The following is a 21,215-nucleotide window of genomic DNA, read 5'->3' as shown; positions in this document are numbered from 1 at the left end:
TTGAACGAATTAAACAATTGAATATATCATAAGAATACATTACTTCAAACACATCTCATCTGATAGCATAAAGATATTATTAGAATATGACAATCTAACTGTTGACCCGGTCACTGACACGTACATTAATCGGGAATGACGAACATAACCTTATTAAACTGGTATTTGACAGCGATATGATCTTCTCAGTTATTTTGAAGCACCTCACGAGGAATTAATGAGAACAATTCGATTTCTGAATTTGCAAATGCTTAAACGTCATGTTACACTCGCATTCGATCGTACGTAATGAAATTCGAGCATATCTGTACTCGAAATAATTGATGTTGATTAAGGTTAAACTACGTTTCCTGAGCAGCTATATTAAATCGATCGCAGTATGCTGTAATCGACAGTTACTAAATCTATATTAAACATGAACAATGTTTTTGTCTTGTTTTTCAAATAATTTTATCAACAATATCAATTTTAATAGTAATTCGATAAGAATTAAACGACTAGGAATTAATTTATTGAGTATGTAAAATATATATCTCTATTTTTCTATCAAACTTTCATAAAAAGTTTAATTCTAAAAATGTAAATAAATTATTAATAAATAAATAATTTCTGCAGTGACGTGTACAAAATATAAGAAATCTAAATTATTATTTTAGTTGCTGGAATAGAATACATACGTATCCTACTTCTCCCCCGCCCACTTTCCTAGACGCCATAACTCTGCAACAGTTTGGCACGTAGGCACTTCGCGTTACTCTATCAGAGGAAAATTCAGGACATCTGTTGTCAAAATTTATTTTCGAACCGAGAATTCGTTTGGTAACTCTTAGAAATTGGGATCTATCGGCTTGTCCAAATTCTACCTTGCCAGGATTGTTCAGTGATCTATTTTATCGACGTACAGGGACGAAATTACTTTACCAACAGAAATGCGCGCGAAATTATAAAAATAAAAAGGACAAGACGAGAACGATGAACCCTATGTGTACATCTTCTAAGGGGTCGACGTCCCCTTTTCAAGGTGAACAACAATATTTTCCTGCACACATTTTTATGCACACTGTTTTGTTTTCCTTATGCAAATTATAAGCTCAATGAACAGTCTAAAATCTTTCTTTTGTTTTTTCAAATTGTAACTGAACTAATATGTAAATTCCTTAGTCATTCAATTACAATTGATTAATGAAGCAATTGTAATACAAGAATAGGGGAAATAAGATATTAATTAAATAATTACTTGCTTGTCGTAAACATGTCTGGTATGTACAACTTAATACTACACTATTTTATATATGGAAATGTGAAAACAGTTTTAAAGAAAACCACATGCATAAACAATTGTAAAATGTAACTTACCACTGAAAAGCATTGAAGTGGTAATAGACAAGCCCCTGTCCATATAAAAATGAAGCATCTTTCCAGTAATCTCCTTTTAATGAATAAAATTTTTGATACGCTGACATAGCTGTCAAGGCACAAACAGAATGAAAATATATATTAAAATATGAATATCAGCTGACAACAAAATAGTACAAATAATTAATTACCTTTGCTATAATCCTCCAAGAGTAAATGAAAGTGTCCCAGTTTGCAATATGTTTTAGGATCAATACTGATCCCCTTGTCTTCCTCATCATCTTTTAATTCATCCGGATTTATTTTTGTACTATCTGCTTTTCTACGTTGTTTCTCAGCCTGAGCTTGAACTAACATCCTTTCTAAGTATTTGATTGCACGTACGACTAAAGCTTTCTTTTTTGATTGCTCTGGTGAATTTAATTTTAAAAATCCAAACTGCCGACTGCAAATATTTTCAAAATAACGCATTGATCAATTAAAGTTTATAACAATATATGTCACATAAAAATATAAATAATATAATTTGTATCATTATAAATGTGTATATTCCTATATTCTTCATATTAATAAACAGTCTCATATTATTACTTATTATATTAAAAATGATACATTCGAACGTCTAACACAGATATCAGTAAATTGTACATTAGTACGTACGTCCAAATGAACCGATCAAATTACGCGCCTATTCTGTCAAACAACTTTTTAGGTTATATTTTGAAAAGTACACGCGCAAAATACAGTTGGCATACGAAGAATTAAGAAACAGACACGAGGTTTATTGTTGCAGACTTGATTTGGTTGAAAATTACCTGTCTAATTCGGATAATATCTGTAATTCTTGAGGAGTCAGGTTGATATCGTCAGTCTCCTGGGCCATTTTCACACTCGGTAAATATACTCATTAAAAACAGGAACGACACATATTTACACGTAGAACAGGCCGCTTTGCATGAAATTCTGAGAGTTTTTAAAATTTACACTCTCGACACCTCGTCACCTCATCGGGACAATTAGTTTTTCGAAGCGGCAATCAGGTTAAACCAGGATGGCGAATCACGCGACGGAAGACCATTACGATGGTTCACGTCGACATATAATGGCGTTGTTAAAGAATATCGTTCCTCTTCACGTCTTAGAATGGCGCGAAAAATTAAATTCTTTATTTAATTTTAATCCATTTCGAGGTTTTCATTTCGATTTCAATTTAAATGTACAAATTCAAAAATTATAAATTTGGAAATGTAAAGCTCTTTAAAAATCTGAGAATTCAGACATTTAACAAATGTTTCAAAGTTTAGAAATGTGGGCTTTTGGAGATTTAAGAAATCGTAAAGTTGGAAATTTAAAACAGTAAAAATTAAAAAATTTGAAGACTTCAAATTTATTTAATTTAATTGTACTTACATTTTTATATTTCGTATTTTGCACATAAAAAAGAATCATCAATTCTGATGGTACATCAGTCAGTCAGTTACTGTCACGTCTGCACAGTGCACATTGAAAGTGATCTTGAGATATACCGGAGATTTCGATCTGACAGATCGGTTTATGCGCAAATTTTATTAAACATTATTGTGACTAAACAATTAGGTGAGCTTTGTACGTGAAATACTAACTACAATGAGATATCATTATATTTAAGGACACACCTTAAACTACTTATATCATGCCTAAACTGCACAAGAACACCTTTAAGTCAAAAGGAACAAAATTGTTTAAACGGTAGATTGTTTTTGTTTTTCATTGTATTTCAAAATTTGTATCGTTATTCGGCGGCATGTACATGTTTTAAATTACATAACAGTTCATTAAAAAAACAAAAATGATTTCTTTCCGTATAGCAGTCATTATTACAAATTCTTGGCAATGTAATCATCGATATATTTTTGTTCTGACGAATAACCAAAGAATGACTTAGTGATGCTATTATTTAGAGACGTGATAATAGTATTTATACTTGTACATTGTTAACAACATTAAGAATTAAAAATTTAAAGAATCATTATAGATGAATCATGAAATTGCATTTTGTCTGTAAATTCAGAACTATTATTTTATAATAAAAGAGTATAATTGATACACTGTTACAGTATTAAAATGAGTCTTCCAGTGACAAAGAAAAGTAAAAATGATGCAAACAGAGAAGAAAGTGGTGTAGATCTTTCTAAGGAAGCAAAAGGTCTAATTGATAAGATTTTAGGAGATGTAAGCAAGAAATCTGCTACCAAACAAATTATTATTGGAACAACATCAGGATGGTTAGCATTATATGTTTATATAAAGGATAAACAAAAATCTAATTTTTTCTAAATAATTTTTTATATTTATAAACATTTGGTCATAGTTCAATAAAAAAATGTTGATCTAATTTCTTATAGGCTTACTGGTTTTGTGACAATGAAAGTTGGAAAAATAGCTGCTGTTGCAGTTGGTGGAGGAATTATAATGTTACAAATTGCGGCGCATCAAGGCTATATAAAAATCAATTGGGATAAAATACAAAAGAAAGCTGAAAAAATTACAGACAAAGTAGAAGAAAAAGTCACTGGAGAAGGACCAAAGCTTCTAGATAAGGCAAGATATTGATATTGTATTCTTCATATTTTTAACATCTTTAATGTTAGTTTATTAATACATACAAGTATATTCCCTATGTTGTTCACAGGTAGGAACATGGTGTAGAAACAATTCGTTTGTGGCAACAAGTTTCGTTGGTGGTTTCATTATTGGCTTAGCATCGTGAATAAAAAAATATTTAAATTCATACACTCAAATAGATAATATTTCCTTTTTTATATTAGCACTATGTATTAAATAGCATTTTCACTTTCATTGATACTTAGGAATTAAACGAATTTCGTAACTTAAATTAGTCAAACTATTTAATTATTAAGTAAAGGTTTTTTCTTAATTTTCGAATATATAAGTTTATAGACTTATGTGGTACAAATGTTTATGGTACTGTATTTTATGTGTATATGATTAAAATCTAATGCTTCTAAGGAATATGCACATGCAATGAAAAGTTTTTGTGTCTAGTAACCATTCATGTTTATTTTAGTTTTTAATTGCTCAAGGTATGTATGTACATTTGTGTATCATTATATGTAACAGGAAAATAATAGCACAAAATAATAGAAATACTGTAAACAGTTAGTTATATCTTGCAATAAATATAATTTATAAAATTTATTCTTATTTTATTTTTACATACACTTTATAATATTTATAAGTATATCTTAAAGAATCGATTACATTAACGATTAACGATGTTGTTTCAGGTCGAGAGGTACGTCGATAAGAAACTGGATAAAGCTGAACAGTTATTGAAAAATGGCGAATCTCGTACACGACGTTGGTACCATTCTATAACTGGTGAAAAGTCATTCAAAACTACGGAGTTGCAATTCTTCCTTGCATCATTTTGCGCCGGTTTAGCGCTCAGTGTGGTTACTGTTAACTAAGTTCATACATGCTGCACTCTGAATATAAATAATCAGGTGCTTATCATATGAATATTAAATCAAAATCGATTAGTTGAGCACATGAATAATAAAACACATTACATAATATATAAAATATAAATGGAAACGATGTTTCTTTGTCTGAAATTGTGATACATTTTATTTCGGTAATTAGTAAAAAATAATGTGCTTTTCTTTCTGAACATATATTGAATTTCTGTTTGTGTTTATATCCGAATTTATATTATTCAGAATGCAGCAAAAAATTATGATGCAGTCATTTTAGTGATTATATTTTTAGAGCAAAGAACTTAAATATACTCTTTATTACCTCTAAATCTATAATAGTCATTACTTTGATGACTATTAACTTATACGCTATTAACATGTAGTGTACACTATATACACTTGCTTTTTGTATTATTCTCTTGTATTTAACAGATTTTGTAAAACAAACTATTGTAATCTTGATTTATACGATACTTTGTTGTTTAATTTAGTAAATAACTAATATTGTTTAAGTAGTATTACTATCAGTTAGTCATATATAATATGAAACCATAAACAGATTATGCCATATGTAATTTATTGAGAATCTCGCATATAACTAAGTTATGTATTATACATTGATATGTTACTTCCAGTTTTTAATTTGTACATGATTCTTAAAAATTTATTTATATATGCTATTGCATACAAAAATATAATGAATAAAATGGATCATGTAATACTGCCACGTACACAAGTATATTTGTAGATATTATGTACAGTTTAATGTATGTGAGCGTGTACGTAGTTACAGGTAATACTAATGTAAATGTTACTTACATTTATTTGAAAGTACTTAACATCATAACTTTTTTTGGTATTAATTGAAAAAAAACTCCAATCGTATAAAAAAATAAATTACAATTGAAATTGTCATTATATAAAAAAATGTTATAATTCAGTATTATTTGTTTTTTAACTTAAAACCTTTTAAGGCACTGCATTATGATAGTCCTCAATTGTCTTCTAATTTTTTGATCACCATTACAAAAAATATGTGTCGAATTGTCCCCTATTTGAATTAAAGTATCTTCATCTTGCTAAAAATGTAAATAATTATATTTAAAGAGGGTCGATTTTTTATGAAAAACAATTACTTAACAAATATCTTTCTTACCAAGTGAATACTGGTAGATGTTGGACTATGTTGCAGCTTGGCTCCTTGAATTCCTTCTTGACTAAGTTTTTGAAGCAATTCTTGTGGATCTAAATTACCATATTCATGTTTCCTTTCTTTAAGAACTTCTTCCTTAATTGGTGCAGGGGAACCAGAAGATACTTTACGTTTTCCGCTAGGTCTGTCTTCAATGTTCTGAACATAACACTGTCAATGAATCAAGTACATTCTACAAAATGTGTATATATAACACATACCTTTATAGTATATACATTATCCTTAACTTCTAATTCACCAGTAACAGAAGCAAGACTCAAGCCAGGCCGAATTTCATTTGGAATTATATTTCCAGCTAATTCAGGTTCAATAAATACTCGTCCTTTCTTCCTTTTTAGAGGTAGCTTTATGACTTCACCTCGTTTAAAAGTGATTAAAGGTTTTTCCTAAAATTGCAAATAATGTTACATTAAAGCATTTTGCTTGTAAGACGTTAATATCATTACACTTACTCCTACAGGTTCTATAACGAGATCTGTTCTATGCGGCGCAGTCATCGGTGGCTGTGTGTAACATTCCGGTATTACTAAGTGTTCAGGTTTTAAATCTCTAATTAATTTATTAGCCTGAGTAAAATTAAGAGATGTGTCAATTGGACAATGTACTGCTTTCATAGCTAACGGCTGAAATGGAGCTAATGCATCCAAATATGGAAAATCTGGTTCTGAAATCATAATCAAATATTTTAAATATTTTAATACATGTAACATATACATAATAATAAATACCTGTAAAAATTATAGTATGTTGTGGGTTATTGCCCCACAATTGAACAAAATGAACTGCATCACCAAATCTAAGACTAGGATGACCACAAAAGACAACACAAGGTTGTCTGTAATCAGAACTAAAACCTTCAGCATATGTAGATGTAAAATGTTTCAGTCTAGCATTTTTAACAAGAAAAGCATGAGGAAATGGCTCTTCTGGAAGATAAACTTTATTTTGTTTATTTGTTGAGAGCCTAAAATGCAATGATTATAAGTAATTTAAATATGTTTAATATTAATTTAATATGCTGGAACATACCATTCAGCTAAAATGTTTGAGTATGCCAAAGAAGTTTCTGCTACTGGTGATATAAAAAATAAAGGAACTTGTGAAAAACCTGATTTATCTAAATGTGTACTAAGGCATTCAAATAAATCATATACTACTCCAGATGGGTAGCATGGAATCAAGACACATCCACCAGTTCTAAGAGTCATTGCTACAAAATTTAATTACAATATAAATATATTATAAATATTAAGTCATTAAATAAATCAAAAAATGTTTACCTACCTACAGTCATACAAAGTTCTCCAAGCATAGTGTCTGGATTTGCAGTAGGTGTCTGAGTCAAACCTGTTAGTATTAACATATTAGCATGTTTCAATGTAGCCTGCTCCATGGGTCGTGGATGGGTTGTCAATGTAGAAGATCCACTTACAAATGCAACTTTCTCATGGTCACATGAAATTAACCAATTACTACTACCCAAACAATAGCCAGAACTTATAGGTGTTACTGTTAATGCTCCATATATGTCCTATGAAAGTAGAGAAGATGTACAAATATTTTAGGATAGAACAGAATGCACTTACCAGTTTTTGGTCATATCCAACTGTTTGAATATATGACAAAGCAGTATTAACAGCAGACATAGAATATATGTGTTTCCAAGATTTAGGCTTAAGAGCATCTGCAAGTGGAGGAGGTAATACATGTAACATCTCCTTCCAATGTTTGGCTAATGTTGCTTTAGGAGTTTGTTCAATAAACTCTACTAACTCTTCCATAAAAAATCTTCCAATTTGTAATGTGGGCTCCGTAGCATAGATAATACCTTTAAAACCACTATCTTCTGTTATGAATGGCAAAGCCAACATGCAAGTATAATTGGATATTAAAATAGCATCGATTTCAGAAAAATCTATTATTTTCTCCAAAGGTGGAGAGAATTCAGGTGTAGAATCCACAAACACTCTACCACAGCATTCTTTTAACTCCTAAAATACAATTACTCCATATAAGTTAAACTTTGTACATCAAATATATAGCTTTGTTTATATTTTCATTCAAGCAATCAAATATACAAACCCCTTCTATTTGCCAGTCTTGATGATTATCGCGAGGAAGCCAAGATGATAATGAATTAAATTTTGCACTAGGAACCATGGGCATTGGCATAAAATGCAGTATAGATTGCATATTTAAACCGCAATCCAACATCAAAGTAATCCCTTTGAAACTCAAAACCAAACATGGCTTTGTTGGTTCACTTGATAAACAATACTATAATTATAATAAATATTGACAAGATATAGTTACTACAAATCACAAGTAATAATAAAAAATTGTAAACAAAAATGATGTCTTAAATAATTTTTATTAATTATAAATGTTTGTGAATACATAACTTAGAATTACAGTAGCAGATATTATTAAATGTAATCATTGTTAATAAGTACAAAACTAATTTACTATTATATTAAAATAGTCTAATACTAATACAATATTTATATTTACCAATTTCATTTTAATGATTGCTATGTTATGAATCCTTCAGTCTATACATACATAACCTACAATATTTTGATCCGGCATGTATTGAACGAATAATGAGTTCTTAACAAAATGATTGTATCTAATATTACTTATATAAAATATAAAATATACGCTGTATAACATAAAAGTTAATATAAATAAAGTCATAAAATTATATCTTTTAATTTGACAAAATGTGTCAAGTTATTGTTTTATTTAGTGGATATTCCGAAAAACTTGAGAACAATGTAATGAAAGCGAATTGTTCTTGTACATTAATAAAAGCATCAAAGAATATTATTGTTGATACTATGACAGCTTGGGATCGGGATAAAATATTACAAGGTATAATTTTATTAACGACCGTAAAGTTTATTTTGTGATAAAATATTATCATCAAACGACGATTTTTCATTTGATCTTTTGCAATAGTACTCTATTAAAAACTTTATTTCAGCCCTTTCACAGCATGATATGAAACCTGATGATATTGATTATGTTATCTGTACTCATAGTCATGCAGATCACATAGGGAATAATAATCTTTTTTTAAATGCAGAACACATAGTTGGAACTTGTGTTCATCATGGTGAAATGTTTTTAGATAAAAATTTACAGAAGGGTAAAGTGTCTTAAATATATTGAAGTTCAAAAGTAATATATGTTACTTAATGTATAAATATTATAATTATTACAAATACAGAAGAGTATCAAATATGTCCTGAAGTTAAAGTTGTGGCAACTCCTGGCCATACATCTGAAGATGTTACTGTTTTAGTTAAGACTAAAACTACATGTTATGCTATAACAGGTCTCTTCATATATTAGTACATCTTTTAAATAATTTAAACTGATTATATACTTTAATTTGCATTATAGGAGATTTGTTTGAAAAAGAAGAAGATATATTAGATCCATCAATTTGGAAAGAACTTGGAACTACAGAATTGCAAAAAACTCAATCTCAAATGCGATGCTATATTGCAAATATTGCAGATTTTATTATACCTGGTCATGGTCCAATGTTTTCTGTTACTGATGATATAAGAAAAATAATCAAAGACCAAGTAATTGTATAGATTTGTTAGAATAAGAATATGTAAAATTAAAATGAAAATATAATATTTTATATTATGCTCAATGGATTTATTTATAAAATGTAATTAAATTTAATATATTTTAAATGTGGTTTTACAAATATTTTATTAAACACAGTAAAGTGTAGTACATAATATCACATCATTATTTCATACATGTATACATTGCAATAATTATTACATGTTCTTCAATTCATAAATACATAAAAAAGGCTTTTAATACTATTTGCTAGTATCCTGTTCTTTTATGTAACATTGTAAATCAATAGGTATGATTTATTTCATGTGATTAAAATAATTTACTAATTGTAATTGTGACATAGTTTCTTAATATGCTGCTTTTGAATGTTTGTACTTAAAATGTAAATTATTTATATTCAAATATTTCTGTTAAATGTTCACAGCCAACATTTAAAATAAAAATCCATGTATTTCTATTGTTACTTTCTTGTTTTATGCTGTTGCATAAAATATTGTGATGTGTAATAGTCATAAATCATATTGGAACATACTTATTCATTACATTATAACGAATATTTAATAATAAACATAATTTATAAAATATTACTTTAACTGATAATAACATACATTTCTACAAAATAATTAGATTATATTTTTCAGAGTCGTTTTATTTCATTTTTATGTTGACATAGCTTATAATATGCACTTTGTATGCTTTCTTAAAATAATATATAAATTTAAAAGATATTACACCAACATTTACAATAATTTCCAAAGAAAGTAGTACACACCATTGTTTAAACTGCTAAGTAAACTTTGGCACTAATCTTAATTAATGCATATTTAAATTTTTCAAATAAATTATTTTGCTCTGAATTTTTTCATCTTTATAAATTTCTTTTCCTTCGATTCTTAAACTTCACACATAATTACAAATTATTGTATAAAAAGTATGGATTTATATACGATACATAAAGTGTCCTGCACCTTGAATGCAAATATGACTATATATGGCAGCAAAATCAATTTGCCGAACAAATTAAGTTCTATGACCAAGTGTATTACAAATTTAATTCTAAATTATTGGAAATACATCCAAATATGTTAAAAACCAAGGATGTCATTTATTTTATTTTGAATAGTGTGGTATGAACTTACAAAAGTTTTATGGTATTTTAAATTTAAACATAAGTTTATACAAATATAATGTCTCTCAGGAAATATATAAGTTCCTAATTTACCATTATTATACTTCACTATCCTTGTGAATTATTATATTTGAATGTACAATGCACATTTAGCAAATATAAGTTGATGTCAGATTATCATATTTTATTCATGCTAAGCCAGGACCTCCATTGAATAGTAAATTATATAATAAAAAATTATAAATAACATTTATCAGTAAACGCTTTTCGTATAATTTGTATAATGAACTTGGTTAAATTTAGTACAACCAATAAATGTAACATACTGTGTTAAATAATATATATCCATATTGTAAATATGTGAGTTACTTACAAATTGAAACATGAATTTAATTTTATAGCAACAATCAAAGGACAGTAAGATGGCTATATTGATTATCAAATGAAAGTATAAATGGGTAGACAGTACCCATTTCAATTTTAATAATTAATACATTCAAAAATGAATTTAAATAATTGAATGAAAAAATTGGATAACAGAAATATCTTTTAAATTTTATGTATGATAGATACATAATAGATTACTGGATATAATAGTTTGCACAAGCTTTTTAAATAAATACATTTATCAGTTGCACACAGAATATTACACATTTAAAAAGATAAGTTTATTTACCAATGTCAATTAGTCTTTATAAATGTCTGCCGACCAAACCTGGCAAGGCGACGCGTGTGTGCAATGGTAGTGGTCCCGGACTAACTTCTCTCATCACAGTTCCCAGCTGCCCCACAAAGTATTAAATACATCAAGAATCCACCTCTAGATTCTTACATATTATTTGATGATATACCAAATACAATTTTTAGGATATCAATTTTACATATATATGCAAAAATTTTCAATTAAAACATTGTTCAAAATTGGACATAACATACACAGAATTAAACAAGTATTTGGAATGAAATTTTTGTCATACAAATACTATAGTTACAGTAAACAAATTATCACATAAGGAGAAGGATTGTAATAATTCTTCTTCTTTTACAATTTAACATTGTAATAGAATAATGTTATTATTACAATTTTTAGAATGTATTATGATCACATGGTTTATAAAACCCAAGTTTTTTACCAGCTTCTCCTTGTTACTTGTTTCTTTTTGTAATAATACTTACATCCAATTTCTGTTATACTGTCTTTTGTTGTCTAAAATATTTAACAATATTTGCAGAAGAAAACAAACAGCAGAAAAATATAATCAACATTAATTGAAACTATAATACAACAGTAATATGTAAAAATAATGTTTGACACCAACATCGCATACGCACATAGCAATGTTATACTTTTCTCACTGAATATTACTTGACGTAATAATTACAATGTATTAGAAAGCATACACATATGTTTTGTATCATTTTTAAAAAATAAAAGTTTTTTAATAACAAAATTATTGGAAATTAAACATACTGATTTTAGGATTTATATAAAATAATATTAATGTTAAATAGTACAATTGTTTAGGAAATATTAAACAGTAAATAAGGAATTACTTAATATTTAAGTTATGATTGTAGCCAGATCCTCAATAATGTATACAACTGAATAAATTATATTATATTCGCTTTTACAAATGCATTCTGTTTGGAGAGCTCCTTATATGTGTCTGTGGAGAAACCAAATACAAATAAGCACCACAAATCAAATTACAAGGTAACATAAATAATATAAGAACGGAAAAATAATTTGTTTAGAATTAATATCTATCATCAGAATGTGAATGTATCTGTAAAAGATTTATTACTATTAAAAGTAATTACTTTATCGATTGCACGATTATATGTTATACAAAAATTTAAAGCAAAATGTTAATAGTACTATTATTACGCAAATATAAATTACATAAAATTATGAAACATCTACACACCTCATTTTTATTTAAATATACCAATAAAGTACCAATCAAACTACGTGTGCAATCATTTAGTTATTTTAAGTGTTCTATAAAGTATACATTAGTGATTAACCGTGGCAACGTATAATTATGTAATGAAAAGTATTTGTGAATGATCAAAAAAAAAAAATATGAAAGATTATTTTTTCTGTAGAAATGATTTGTTACTAATAGCATAAGTAATGTGCAAGCAGCACCTATTAAACAGCATTTTCAATGTGAAAATTAATGACTAGCAAGTACTTTGGTTCTTCAGGCTACATGCAATAATATTAATTAATTAAATGATAAGTGTAAATCTAATCTTCTTCAGTATAGTAGTACGAAATCAACTACAACTATTAGGAAAAGAAGTGAAAATTACAAGGTGTAACGTTTACACGACACAACTTTTAATATCTTTAATAATTTGACATTACTGAAATACGCAAAAAAAAAATTAAATGATTCGCGGTTGAATACTGAAAATTATGTTTAATGTTCCATTACAATATGTTTAAGAAGTTTAATAATTTTATGCAAATTTTTATACACATCAAAATTTTTTCAGACTTTGTACTATAACTTTTTTGCTTGTGTTAGTACTTTCAAAAACATCACAATATGTATATAATACATTTCTTAATTTTGTAGGTATTTTGCATTTGCAATGAAATGTATTATATTAACAACAATTTACAAATACAACAAAAATAACCACATTAAAAAAAATAGAGAAACAAACAACTAACATAACAATGAAATAATACTTTTTTCATTACTGACATAAATACCAAAAGAATAAACATTATTGTTTATATTAAAATATATATCAATCTCTTTAAATAGAAAAATAAGACATTAACACTTATAAACGTAACAAAAATATTAGCTATTATGTAAATCCTGTGTAATATTATTATAAAAAAAAGAAAAACAATTGAAGGTGCTATTAAAAAGTTTTAAAAAATATAAAATAATTATGTTTGTTACTTCTATCCCAAATAGTTATTATAAATTGTTTAAAAATAATCTTCTCAAAATATTATTTTGAATGTCTTCTGTCCCGTTACAATGTTCTTAATGGAATAAACCCATCCATTCCAATGATTCTTAGGTCTTCATCATCATCATCATCATTTCTTTTTCTCTAAAAAAATCGTAAGAACGCGATCAAATGGAGACTAAACAAATTTTCAAATAGACAAAGAAAGGTCAGGCAAAAATTAAGTTTAAAAAATGTATTTTTTATTTAATATTCAAAAGTACGACTTTAACACTAGGCATTAAACATAATTTTCGAATGAAACAAAATCATATGCAGAAATAAAAAATAGAATAATTTTCTCAATATTTAATTTACGTTACATGGATAAGGAAGTGTTAAACTCCAATATTACACACACACCAATTTTAAATAAATTCTAATCCATTAATTCTTCATATGTTTATTACAGGTAATTAATGACTAGAATAGTTGCATACATTTATTGCATCTGTAAAATAACTTTGGTAAGAAGACTATATGTACATTCTCGCCTATACAATGGCTTTTCAACTTCAGTATTATTTTATCACTAATTGAACCTTTATCAATGCAGAAACACTGTTGGCATCGTTAATAATCCATAAATACCTATATGACAATAATACAATATAGTCTTTCTACATGAATAAAACTATATTTGAATGGCTAATTAAAACACATGTAAAATGTACAGATACTGTACATAAATATATGTAACAAATAAATTATATTTAAAGGTGAAAATAAAACATATGTTATTTAATAACTTCAGATGTGTATCACTGTGTTTCTACAGTGAAAAAACATAAGTATTCATGCATATTTTCGTACATTTTATATGAAAGAATTTAATATAAGCAATTGTTTGTTAAGTTAGGAGTGGATAGGTGTTAAGTAACATTTGTATAATGGTAACGAATGTTAATAGAAAGCTGAGCATATTATAGATGTCACTGTTACTTTCATATAAAATGGAAAGTTTATGTTGTACACATGTTTTTCTTTAAGTATATTTATATGTAAATGTTATAACGAAGAGATAATTTGAAAAGTGTTTAAAATATAATTACAACAAAAATTAGGTATAAGTGATAAACCCATTTATACCAATATAAGAAATACTTTCATATAACTTCAATTGAAATGTTTGAATTTAAATTCATTACTTCTACCTTCTGTGTAAATTAAGAATTACATAAGGTTCATCAGGATTAGTGACGTCTGTGCTGTTAGGTTGATAGCACGGATTAATAGTGTAATTGAGATTAGGTTGATGAAAACTCACCGGTTGAACACTAGTCCTTCGTCGCTCGAGTTCACGATCTTCCAGACAAAAATCTGAATCTGAATCTGCTTTTCTAACTGCTTCATCCTGAGACAAACAAACAAACTTAGTGTGAAACATACTCTCATTTTACGCGAACAATTATAATCCATTCTTCAAAAAATTATTGTTACCAGATTATATTTCATACCTGCGTCATTTGTTGCGTTGTTGTAAGAATCCTAGCTAAAGGCCCACAACAAACGGGTAATGTTTCCAGCAACGTAGGCCTGGAGTGTGTTAAAAATGGTTTCATGTAGCGAGTATCAAAATCGCCCCAGATTCTGGCAAGTAATGCTTTTTCATTAGGTTTTATGCCACTGCCTGGTAATGATCCATCCTGCATAGAATTATACTGTGAAATGTGAAGGATATTTTAGTTATCCATCCTGTATGATTATGACATTCTTTTTTCAATTTATTTCAGTTTGGAAGTTCATGTATTGCAATATTTTAAAAGCTATATTCTAATTAATTTCTTACTGTAAATTTGTAAGAAAATAACTTTAAATTAATTAAATTATTTATACATTAAATTTAACAATTTTAATAGGCATTAAGAAACATGCTTGCTTGTTTATCATTATCTTTGTATATTTTGTTAATTATGTTTGTGTATGTTTGGTTAATAAATATAAATGTATATGAGTATTTATAAACATTTTATACACTACGAATCATTAACATACAGAATGGATAACAAAAATGATACAGAACAAAATGTTTAAGCACATGCAATTAGCAGATTGACCACACATTTGACAAAAATAAAATTATAAATTTAAATATAAAATCAATTTTAGCAACATTAATTTGTAAATAATACATTTTACAAATATATAGTTGAATCCAAACCAAATTTCTAATTTGCAATAATTAAATACAAGCATTTACAAAATCGCTAATAACATTATTCTTTCAGTTTTTACAATGTTAAATTTAGTAATTAAACAAAGCATTAAAAATAAATAAATAGCGCTTTTCAAAATAAATATTCCACCTATTACTTTATACTCAATTTGTTTAAAGGTTGCAATTAGTATATACCTCTCAGCAGAATTTAATATATTTGTAATTGCAGGTTTAAAAAATGTTAATAATTTTATGGAAAACATTTGCTACAGCATAACAATTAAAGAACATTGCAAACATTTTAATAAGATAATTTTTATCATTGCTACTTCAAATATCGTTATCTTATACATCTGTACTGATGACAGAAAGCAACTCATAATACAATATTCATAATATGCACAATCAATGTGCAAACTTATTTGTATATTGTATAATTGTGCAAGAAACAATTTAATATGTGCTAAAAAATAGTATTGAACTAAATTAATCCTAATGTATAGATATAGAATATGGTTTATATATTTGTGCAAAATACATGAGCTGTTAATCACCACATAAATAGTATAACTCAATTTTTGAATTAATATGAAAACATACCGGAGGACTTCTCTCCCTATGCATGTCCAGATCTCCAAAGCCACCTTCGCCACCAGACTATTAACATTAGTATGTTAAATTCCAGTTTTTTTCTTTTTAAATTAATTGTGAAGAGCAATTATTTAGGATTAACAAAGCATTTTTCTCAATTTCATTACAAACTGTAATTAAACATGCTGGAATTCTCAAACAATTAAGTTTCAGTGCAAGCTATTTATTATTTTAGTATTCGATGTGCATAAATAACCCAATGTTACTTAAGTGTAACTAGGAGAAGTAACATTTATGACTATAATGCTCTTGCATAATTTATGAACAGGAAAAGTTGCATAACTTTTTAATCATAATACATGATAAAAGTGTATGTTATAGTAGTTTGGAGAATGATATTTCAATATTCAGAATAGAAAATGTAGCAGTATGAGAATAATTTGAATCAAAGCAGTCATGCGTAAATATCTTCACTTTAAAATTTTTCTAAAAGATAGTGCATAAGATTCTATGATTTACATCACTTTATACATATACATTAAATTATCTGATATACTATACAGTAACTATAGCTAACAACTAAAATTCTGAAAATTCATGTTTAGATTCATTCTATTGATATTATAAATTTATGACTTTCTTTTAATAAATTTGTATATGTACAGAGATGCTTTCTGATATTGAAATCTAAATATATAAGTATATATTTAAAAAAAAAAATCTTATTAAAATTTTGCTTTTGACAATTTTCAAAATGCTGTAAAAAAATTATATACAAAGTAAATAAGTATTAGCAGCATAATTATCTTTTAATGCTTAAGATTTCGTAGTTTTTTTTCATATAAAATAAGAAAGAAAAAACAGATGAATATATTTCTTTCAATTTCAGTATACTAAAAGTGAATAAAAATGAATCAATTTTAAGTATTTTAATAGTACCCTTAAAGTTTCTGCATTTGTTATACTATTTAGTACATTTATTAATTTTAAATAATAAAAAATAATAGTTTCATTTTACTGTCATGAGTAACAAGGCCATGAATATATGCACTTAAAAGAACTTCAAACATACATAAAAAAATGCATTCCTGTAAAAGAAATAGTAGCAATAAATAAGCTAAACTACATTTCAATGATTATTTACATAGCTTTTTCTAGAATAAAGCTATTAATAAACATGACTTTAGTTTCGTCTATATGCCTAGAAACGCAATCTAGCACACATAACATTGTTAGTGTAAATACAATTTCATTACTTCTGTACAATTTGTGCTAATACTATTACTTTACAATAATTTAACGAAAAATTACAAATACTTACACTACGCATTCCATTGTGTGATAATCCTTCTATTTCTTCATCTACCCCAACTCTAAAACCAAATTAAATAATTTTAAAAAACAAAATTTGCAAGAATAGTTATAATAAAATCCAATTAATACTTACGGTATATTAAACCAACTTAAAAACTGTGTTGTTGCTCCACCTTGAAAGATAACTGTCAAAATAACAATTAAACTTGTTGTTGTCAACATAGCTTGTCGAGCATCGGACACAGTATTTCTAATAGCTAGAGCAAAGCTCATAGCTCCGCGTAAACCAGCAAAGAATAACATGTGCTGATAATTTAATGATATTTTCGGTTTTCGCGCCAAATTCAATATAAAAGATAATGGATATACATTGGCTGCGCGACCTAGTAACGCACAGAGCTATAATAAAACATTAAGGATTTTATATGAAAATTATGTAACATAAAATATTAATTAGAATAAACAAAGAAACAGTATTTCGAATTAAGGATACAAATCCTGCAAAAATAAATCCTGGATCAAAATGATGTTTTGGAAAAGTAAACATCGAAACACCAATATAACTGAATATAAAGTTTTCAGCTAAAAAGTTTAGAAGTTCGAACAATTGTTTTGTTCGTTGACGAGAATCTGGACTTAAGTTATTGTATGTATAATGTGCTTGACAAATTCCACAAAATAAGACAGCAACCACACCTATATACAAATTTATTAATTATTAAGAAGAATATTATACAGTGTGATAGAAACATTGTCTAAATTTAATATATATTTACCCGTCAAATCAGATGCTTCAGCAATTAAGAAAGTGCTATAAGACATTAGAACAAATAATGCTGATTCCAGAAGAGGAAAATCTCTGACTCTAGTGAATTTAGTTAATAATGCAGTAATACAGCCCATTGTAGCACCAATAAATAAAGACAAACTAAATATTCCAACAAAATCCCCAAATGCTTGGAAAAATGCTACTGTTTCAAATCCACCTGATCCAGACTGATAACGTTCTCCATAATTCTGTATAGAACTGCAATGAAATATACAATTATATTTGTGTATGCCTTTAAACAAGCATGAACATAAAATATATTTTTATATTTTTATGTACATACCCACTAAGTACAATTGCAACTGCATCATTTAATACGCTTTCTCCAAATACTAAAGCATATAAATTCACATCTACATGTAAGTCATTAAAAATAGAAATTATTGTCAATGGATCCGTAGGAGATATTAATGCACCAAAATATAAAGTATCCAAAAATGTAAACGCAGATAGATGTGGTATTAATTGTACAAAGGCATACATCAAAGCTCTGAAAAAAAAGGATCAAAACATATATATATATATACAAAGATGGCACGATAAAAAAATATTTCATTGTCTTGCAAAGAATTGTTTCTTATATCTACAGTTTATGAAAAAAACAACAGATATACTCAATCTAAATGACCTATGGACATGTAATTATCAGAAGAAATATCCAATACAAAAGCTCTAAAAGATGTAAATAAACTGGTTGTTACGATAAGGAAATATGTGGCTACTTATTAATCACTTATGTTTACTATATATACAAAAATATACCCAATAACAAATGCTGATATAGATGTTCCAATTAAAGCATACATAAGAATTGCTCCTAAATTTCTAAAGAAGTATTTCTGAAACAAAAAGTTACAAAATTTATTATTCCACATATTGTTTCTAAGTAAAACAAAATATAAATACAACAATAATATTACTTACACGTTTTAAACTATAACCAGCATGAAAAATTATTGGTGGCAAAATGATATTAAAAAAAATCTCAGGATCAAAGGTAGCCTACAAAGTTTAATTACATTTTATAACTCCTAATTTTAAATAATATATTTTTTTAAATTGTTTGGTTAAAATGTTATACCTTTAGATCAATTTCATTATCCTGCTTATAAATTTCTCCTCTAAATGAATAAGCAAATGTTTTGTTTTTAATATCACCACCTCCTTTATCTTCTGGAAAACGTAACCATAACGTATCTGGAGGAACTGATTGATTGTATTTACTACTGTTGTCTGGCACAACAGGCATATGGAGAATGGTACTACCCGATGTAAAGCCATAACGAATTATAGCTCCTATAATTAAACCTAGAGAACATTTATGTATATAAATATTTATAATAAACAAAATTTTTGACAAAGCTAAAAAAATTAATATAGTACACCAGTAAATTTCCCCTGTGATCTATACAAAATTAACAAGTACATGAATTCTATTTATTTTTTTGATTTTAGAATTATATTCATATTTATAAACATGTTATATATAATCATCTATAAATAGATTTTCCTGTTCATTTGTATATATAAAAATTCAAGTCAGGTTTATTAAATAATAATTACTGTGCTAAAACTATCTTGATCTTCTTCAAAAGAAATAAAATATTAATTTACTCTTAAAACTACATTTTAAAATTTATTTTTGCAAACAGAAAAATATTTATTCAGAATAGTTTTTAAGAAAAGACACTACATTACAATATTAATTGTACCTATATTTGCGTATAATGTTATTCGTGAAATTGTTAATGAAAATATTGTATTATATTTTTACACGACAATATATATATTTCAAATAGTAAAATATTTAATATATATGTATGAATGGAATAATGAAACGTCAAAACGCTTGTCATAGCTATATATTAAAATTAAAATAAAAATTTGCATAATAAGGCACAAATCAATGATTGAATCACGTAAATTAGAATTGTAGCAGACGACTTACCATAAATAACAGCTAAACCAGTTTCATGAAGGAATCTAAGTCGTCGATGCTTAAATGTCCATATTGTCAAAACAGTTAATATTAATAAAAATGTATATAACAAAAGATTTAAACTGTCAAGTCTGTGCAATAACTGTGCTTTTGCATCTAATTCAATGTCTGTCGCGGCTCCGTTACACGAATTTAACAGGAAAATACACAAAATTAAGAGGAGGAAAATTCGTGCACAACCTTTCACTGCCATCTTTGCTTTAAAACCATTTCCCTAATCAAACTATCACTTTGCCAGTATGACCAACAGTATTAATCATACCACAAACGTGGTATAGAATAGAACTATCACTCAGTGCCTTTTTTATGCCTTACGTCTGCTCCCATCTCGTTTCATAACACTGCGCTCTTCAACCCGTCGATCATATACATGGTAGACAAAAATATATCAATAAGGAGAAGAGATAATAATGTAGGGCAGACACTTGAAATATAGATCTCAATGTATTAAGGCCGAAAGTGTAATATCAGGATTTTGAAAATTTTGTATCTTTGAACTTTAGAACTTTGATAGTTTGTAATTTTTGGATTATAAGGAATGGATAACATTCCTATTCACTGG

At 27.2% G+C, this 21,215-nt stretch overlaps 4 protein-coding genes across 18 annotated transcripts in view; 2 read left to right on the top strand and 2 right to left on the bottom strand.

The window, feature by feature from the left end:
• The window catches only part of Utx (Utx histone demethylase), a 110,800-nt gene extending 108,487 nt beyond the window's left edge, over positions 1 to 2,313 (bottom strand). The window contains exons 1-3 of the mRNA XM_012293529.2: positions 2,172 to 2,313; positions 1,548 to 1,801; positions 1,357 to 1,465 (exon numbers count right to left, since the gene is read on the bottom strand). Of these exons, the coding sequence (XP_012148919.1) occupies positions 1,357 to 1,465; positions 1,548 to 1,801; positions 2,172 to 2,239 (431 nt within the window). The 5' untranslated portion in view covers positions 2,240 to 2,313. The remainder of the gene's footprint in view (positions 1 to 1,356; positions 1,466 to 1,547; positions 1,802 to 2,171) is intronic.
• On the top strand, positions 2,229 to 6,790 carry LOC100882636 (FUN14 domain-containing protein 1). Of its 5 annotated transcripts, none has more exons than XM_076541966.1 (4): positions 2,229 to 2,250; positions 3,453 to 3,620; positions 3,741 to 3,936; positions 4,644 to 6,790. In XM_076541966.1, the coding sequence occupies exons 2-4, from the start codon at positions 3,460 to 3,462 to the stop codon at positions 4,824 to 4,826; spliced, it is 540 nt and encodes a 179-aa protein (XP_076398081.1). In that variant the 5' UTR covers positions 2,229 to 2,250; positions 3,453 to 3,459; the 3' UTR covers positions 4,827 to 6,790. The 5 variants fall into 5 exon arrangements, with proteins under 5 accessions (XP_076398081.1, XP_012148905.1, XP_012148906.1 ...); XM_012293515.2 differs by lacking the exon at positions 2,229 to 2,250 and adding an exon at positions 2,807 to 2,952; XM_012293516.2 differs by lacking the exon at positions 2,229 to 2,250 and adding an exon at positions 2,831 to 2,961.
• On the bottom strand, positions 5,547 to 20,910 carry IntS9 (integrator complex subunit 9). 11 transcript variants are annotated; one of them, XM_012293518.2, is made up of 21 exons: positions 20,603 to 20,910; positions 19,736 to 19,962; positions 19,579 to 19,656; positions 19,417 to 19,493; positions 18,938 to 19,144; positions 18,602 to 18,852; positions 18,319 to 18,521; positions 17,959 to 18,224; positions 17,833 to 17,884; positions 16,521 to 16,577; positions 15,220 to 15,423; positions 15,030 to 15,116; positions 8,131 to 8,325; positions 7,635 to 8,039; positions 7,333 to 7,579; positions 7,078 to 7,258; positions 6,777 to 7,012; positions 6,501 to 6,712; positions 6,249 to 6,434; positions 5,992 to 6,186; positions 5,547 to 5,914 (listed from the first exon to the last, which is right to left on the bottom strand). In XM_012293518.2, exons 1-21 carry the CDS (start codon positions 20,844 to 20,846, stop codon positions 5,795 to 5,797), a joined length of 3,930 nt encoding a protein of 1,309 aa, XP_012148908.1. In that variant the 5' UTR covers positions 20,847 to 20,910; the 3' UTR covers positions 5,547 to 5,794. The 11 variants fall into 11 exon arrangements, with proteins under 11 accessions (XP_012148908.1, XP_012148909.1, XP_012148910.1 ...); XM_012293519.2 differs by having other exon boundaries at positions 15,220 to 15,408; XM_012293520.2 differs by lacking the exon at positions 16,521 to 16,577 and having other exon boundaries at positions 20,603 to 20,909.
• On the top strand, positions 8,772 to 9,711 carry LOC100883299 (metallo-beta-lactamase domain-containing protein 1). Its single transcript, XM_003706929.3, has 4 exons — positions 8,772 to 8,922; positions 9,035 to 9,199; positions 9,281 to 9,388; positions 9,457 to 9,711. The coding sequence occupies exons 1-4, from the start codon at positions 8,772 to 8,774 to the stop codon at positions 9,654 to 9,656; spliced, it is 624 nt and encodes a 207-aa protein (XP_003706977.2). The 3' UTR covers positions 9,657 to 9,711.
• Positions 20,911 to 21,215: the final 305 nt, after the last annotated feature.

Source organism: Megachile rotundata, chromosome 2, assembly GCF_050947335.1.
Source record: "Megachile rotundata isolate GNS110a chromosome 2, iyMegRotu1, whole genome shotgun sequence".
In the NCBI taxonomy this organism is placed as follows: domain Eukaryota; kingdom Metazoa; phylum Arthropoda; class Insecta; order Hymenoptera; family Megachilidae; genus Megachile; species Megachile rotundata.
This window is presented reverse-complemented; position numbering and strand designations above follow the sequence as displayed.

What these genes read in the sequence shown, in the direction of transcription:
- LOC100882636 (XM_003706754.3), top strand. Translation starts at nt 3,029, where the DNA reads ATGCCTAAACTGCACAAGAACACCTTTAAGTCAAAAGGAACAAAATTG. An exon ending in GGAACAAAATTGTTTAAACG is followed by an intron (nt 3,085 to 3,452) that starts GTAGATTGTTTT and finishes ACACTGTTACAG; the next exon opens with TATTAAAATGAGTCTTCCAG. An exon ending in GACCAAAGCTTCTAGATAAG is followed by an intron (nt 3,937 to 4,643) that starts GCAAGATATTGA and finishes ATGTTGTTTCAG; the next exon opens with GTCGAGAGGTACGTCGATAA.
- LOC100883299 (XM_003706929.3), top strand. Translation starts at nt 8,772, where the DNA reads ATGTGTCAAGTTATTGTTTTATTTAGTGGATATTCCGAAAAACTTGAG. An exon ending in AGATAAAAATTTACAGAAGG is followed by an intron (nt 9,200 to 9,280) that starts GTAAAGTGTCTT and finishes TTACAAATACAG; the next exon opens with AAGAGTATCAAATATGTCCT. An exon ending in TACATGTTATGCTATAACAG is followed by an intron (nt 9,389 to 9,456) that starts GTCTCTTCATAT and finishes TTTGCATTATAG; the next exon opens with GAGATTTGTTTGAAAAAGAA.
- IntS9 (XM_012293518.2), bottom strand. Translation starts at nt 20,846, where the DNA reads ATGGCAGTGAAAGGTTGTGCACGAATTTTCCTCCTCTTAATTTTGTGT. An exon ending in GTTGCAATTGTACTTAGTGG is followed by an intron (nt 18,853 to 18,937) that starts GTATGTACATAA and finishes ATTTCATTGCAG; the next exon opens with TTCTATACAGAATTATGGAG. An exon ending in CACACAATGGAATGCGTAGT is followed by an intron (nt 16,578 to 17,832) that starts GTAAGTATTTGT and finishes TAATGTTAATAG; the next exon opens with TCTGGTGGCGAAGGTGGCTT.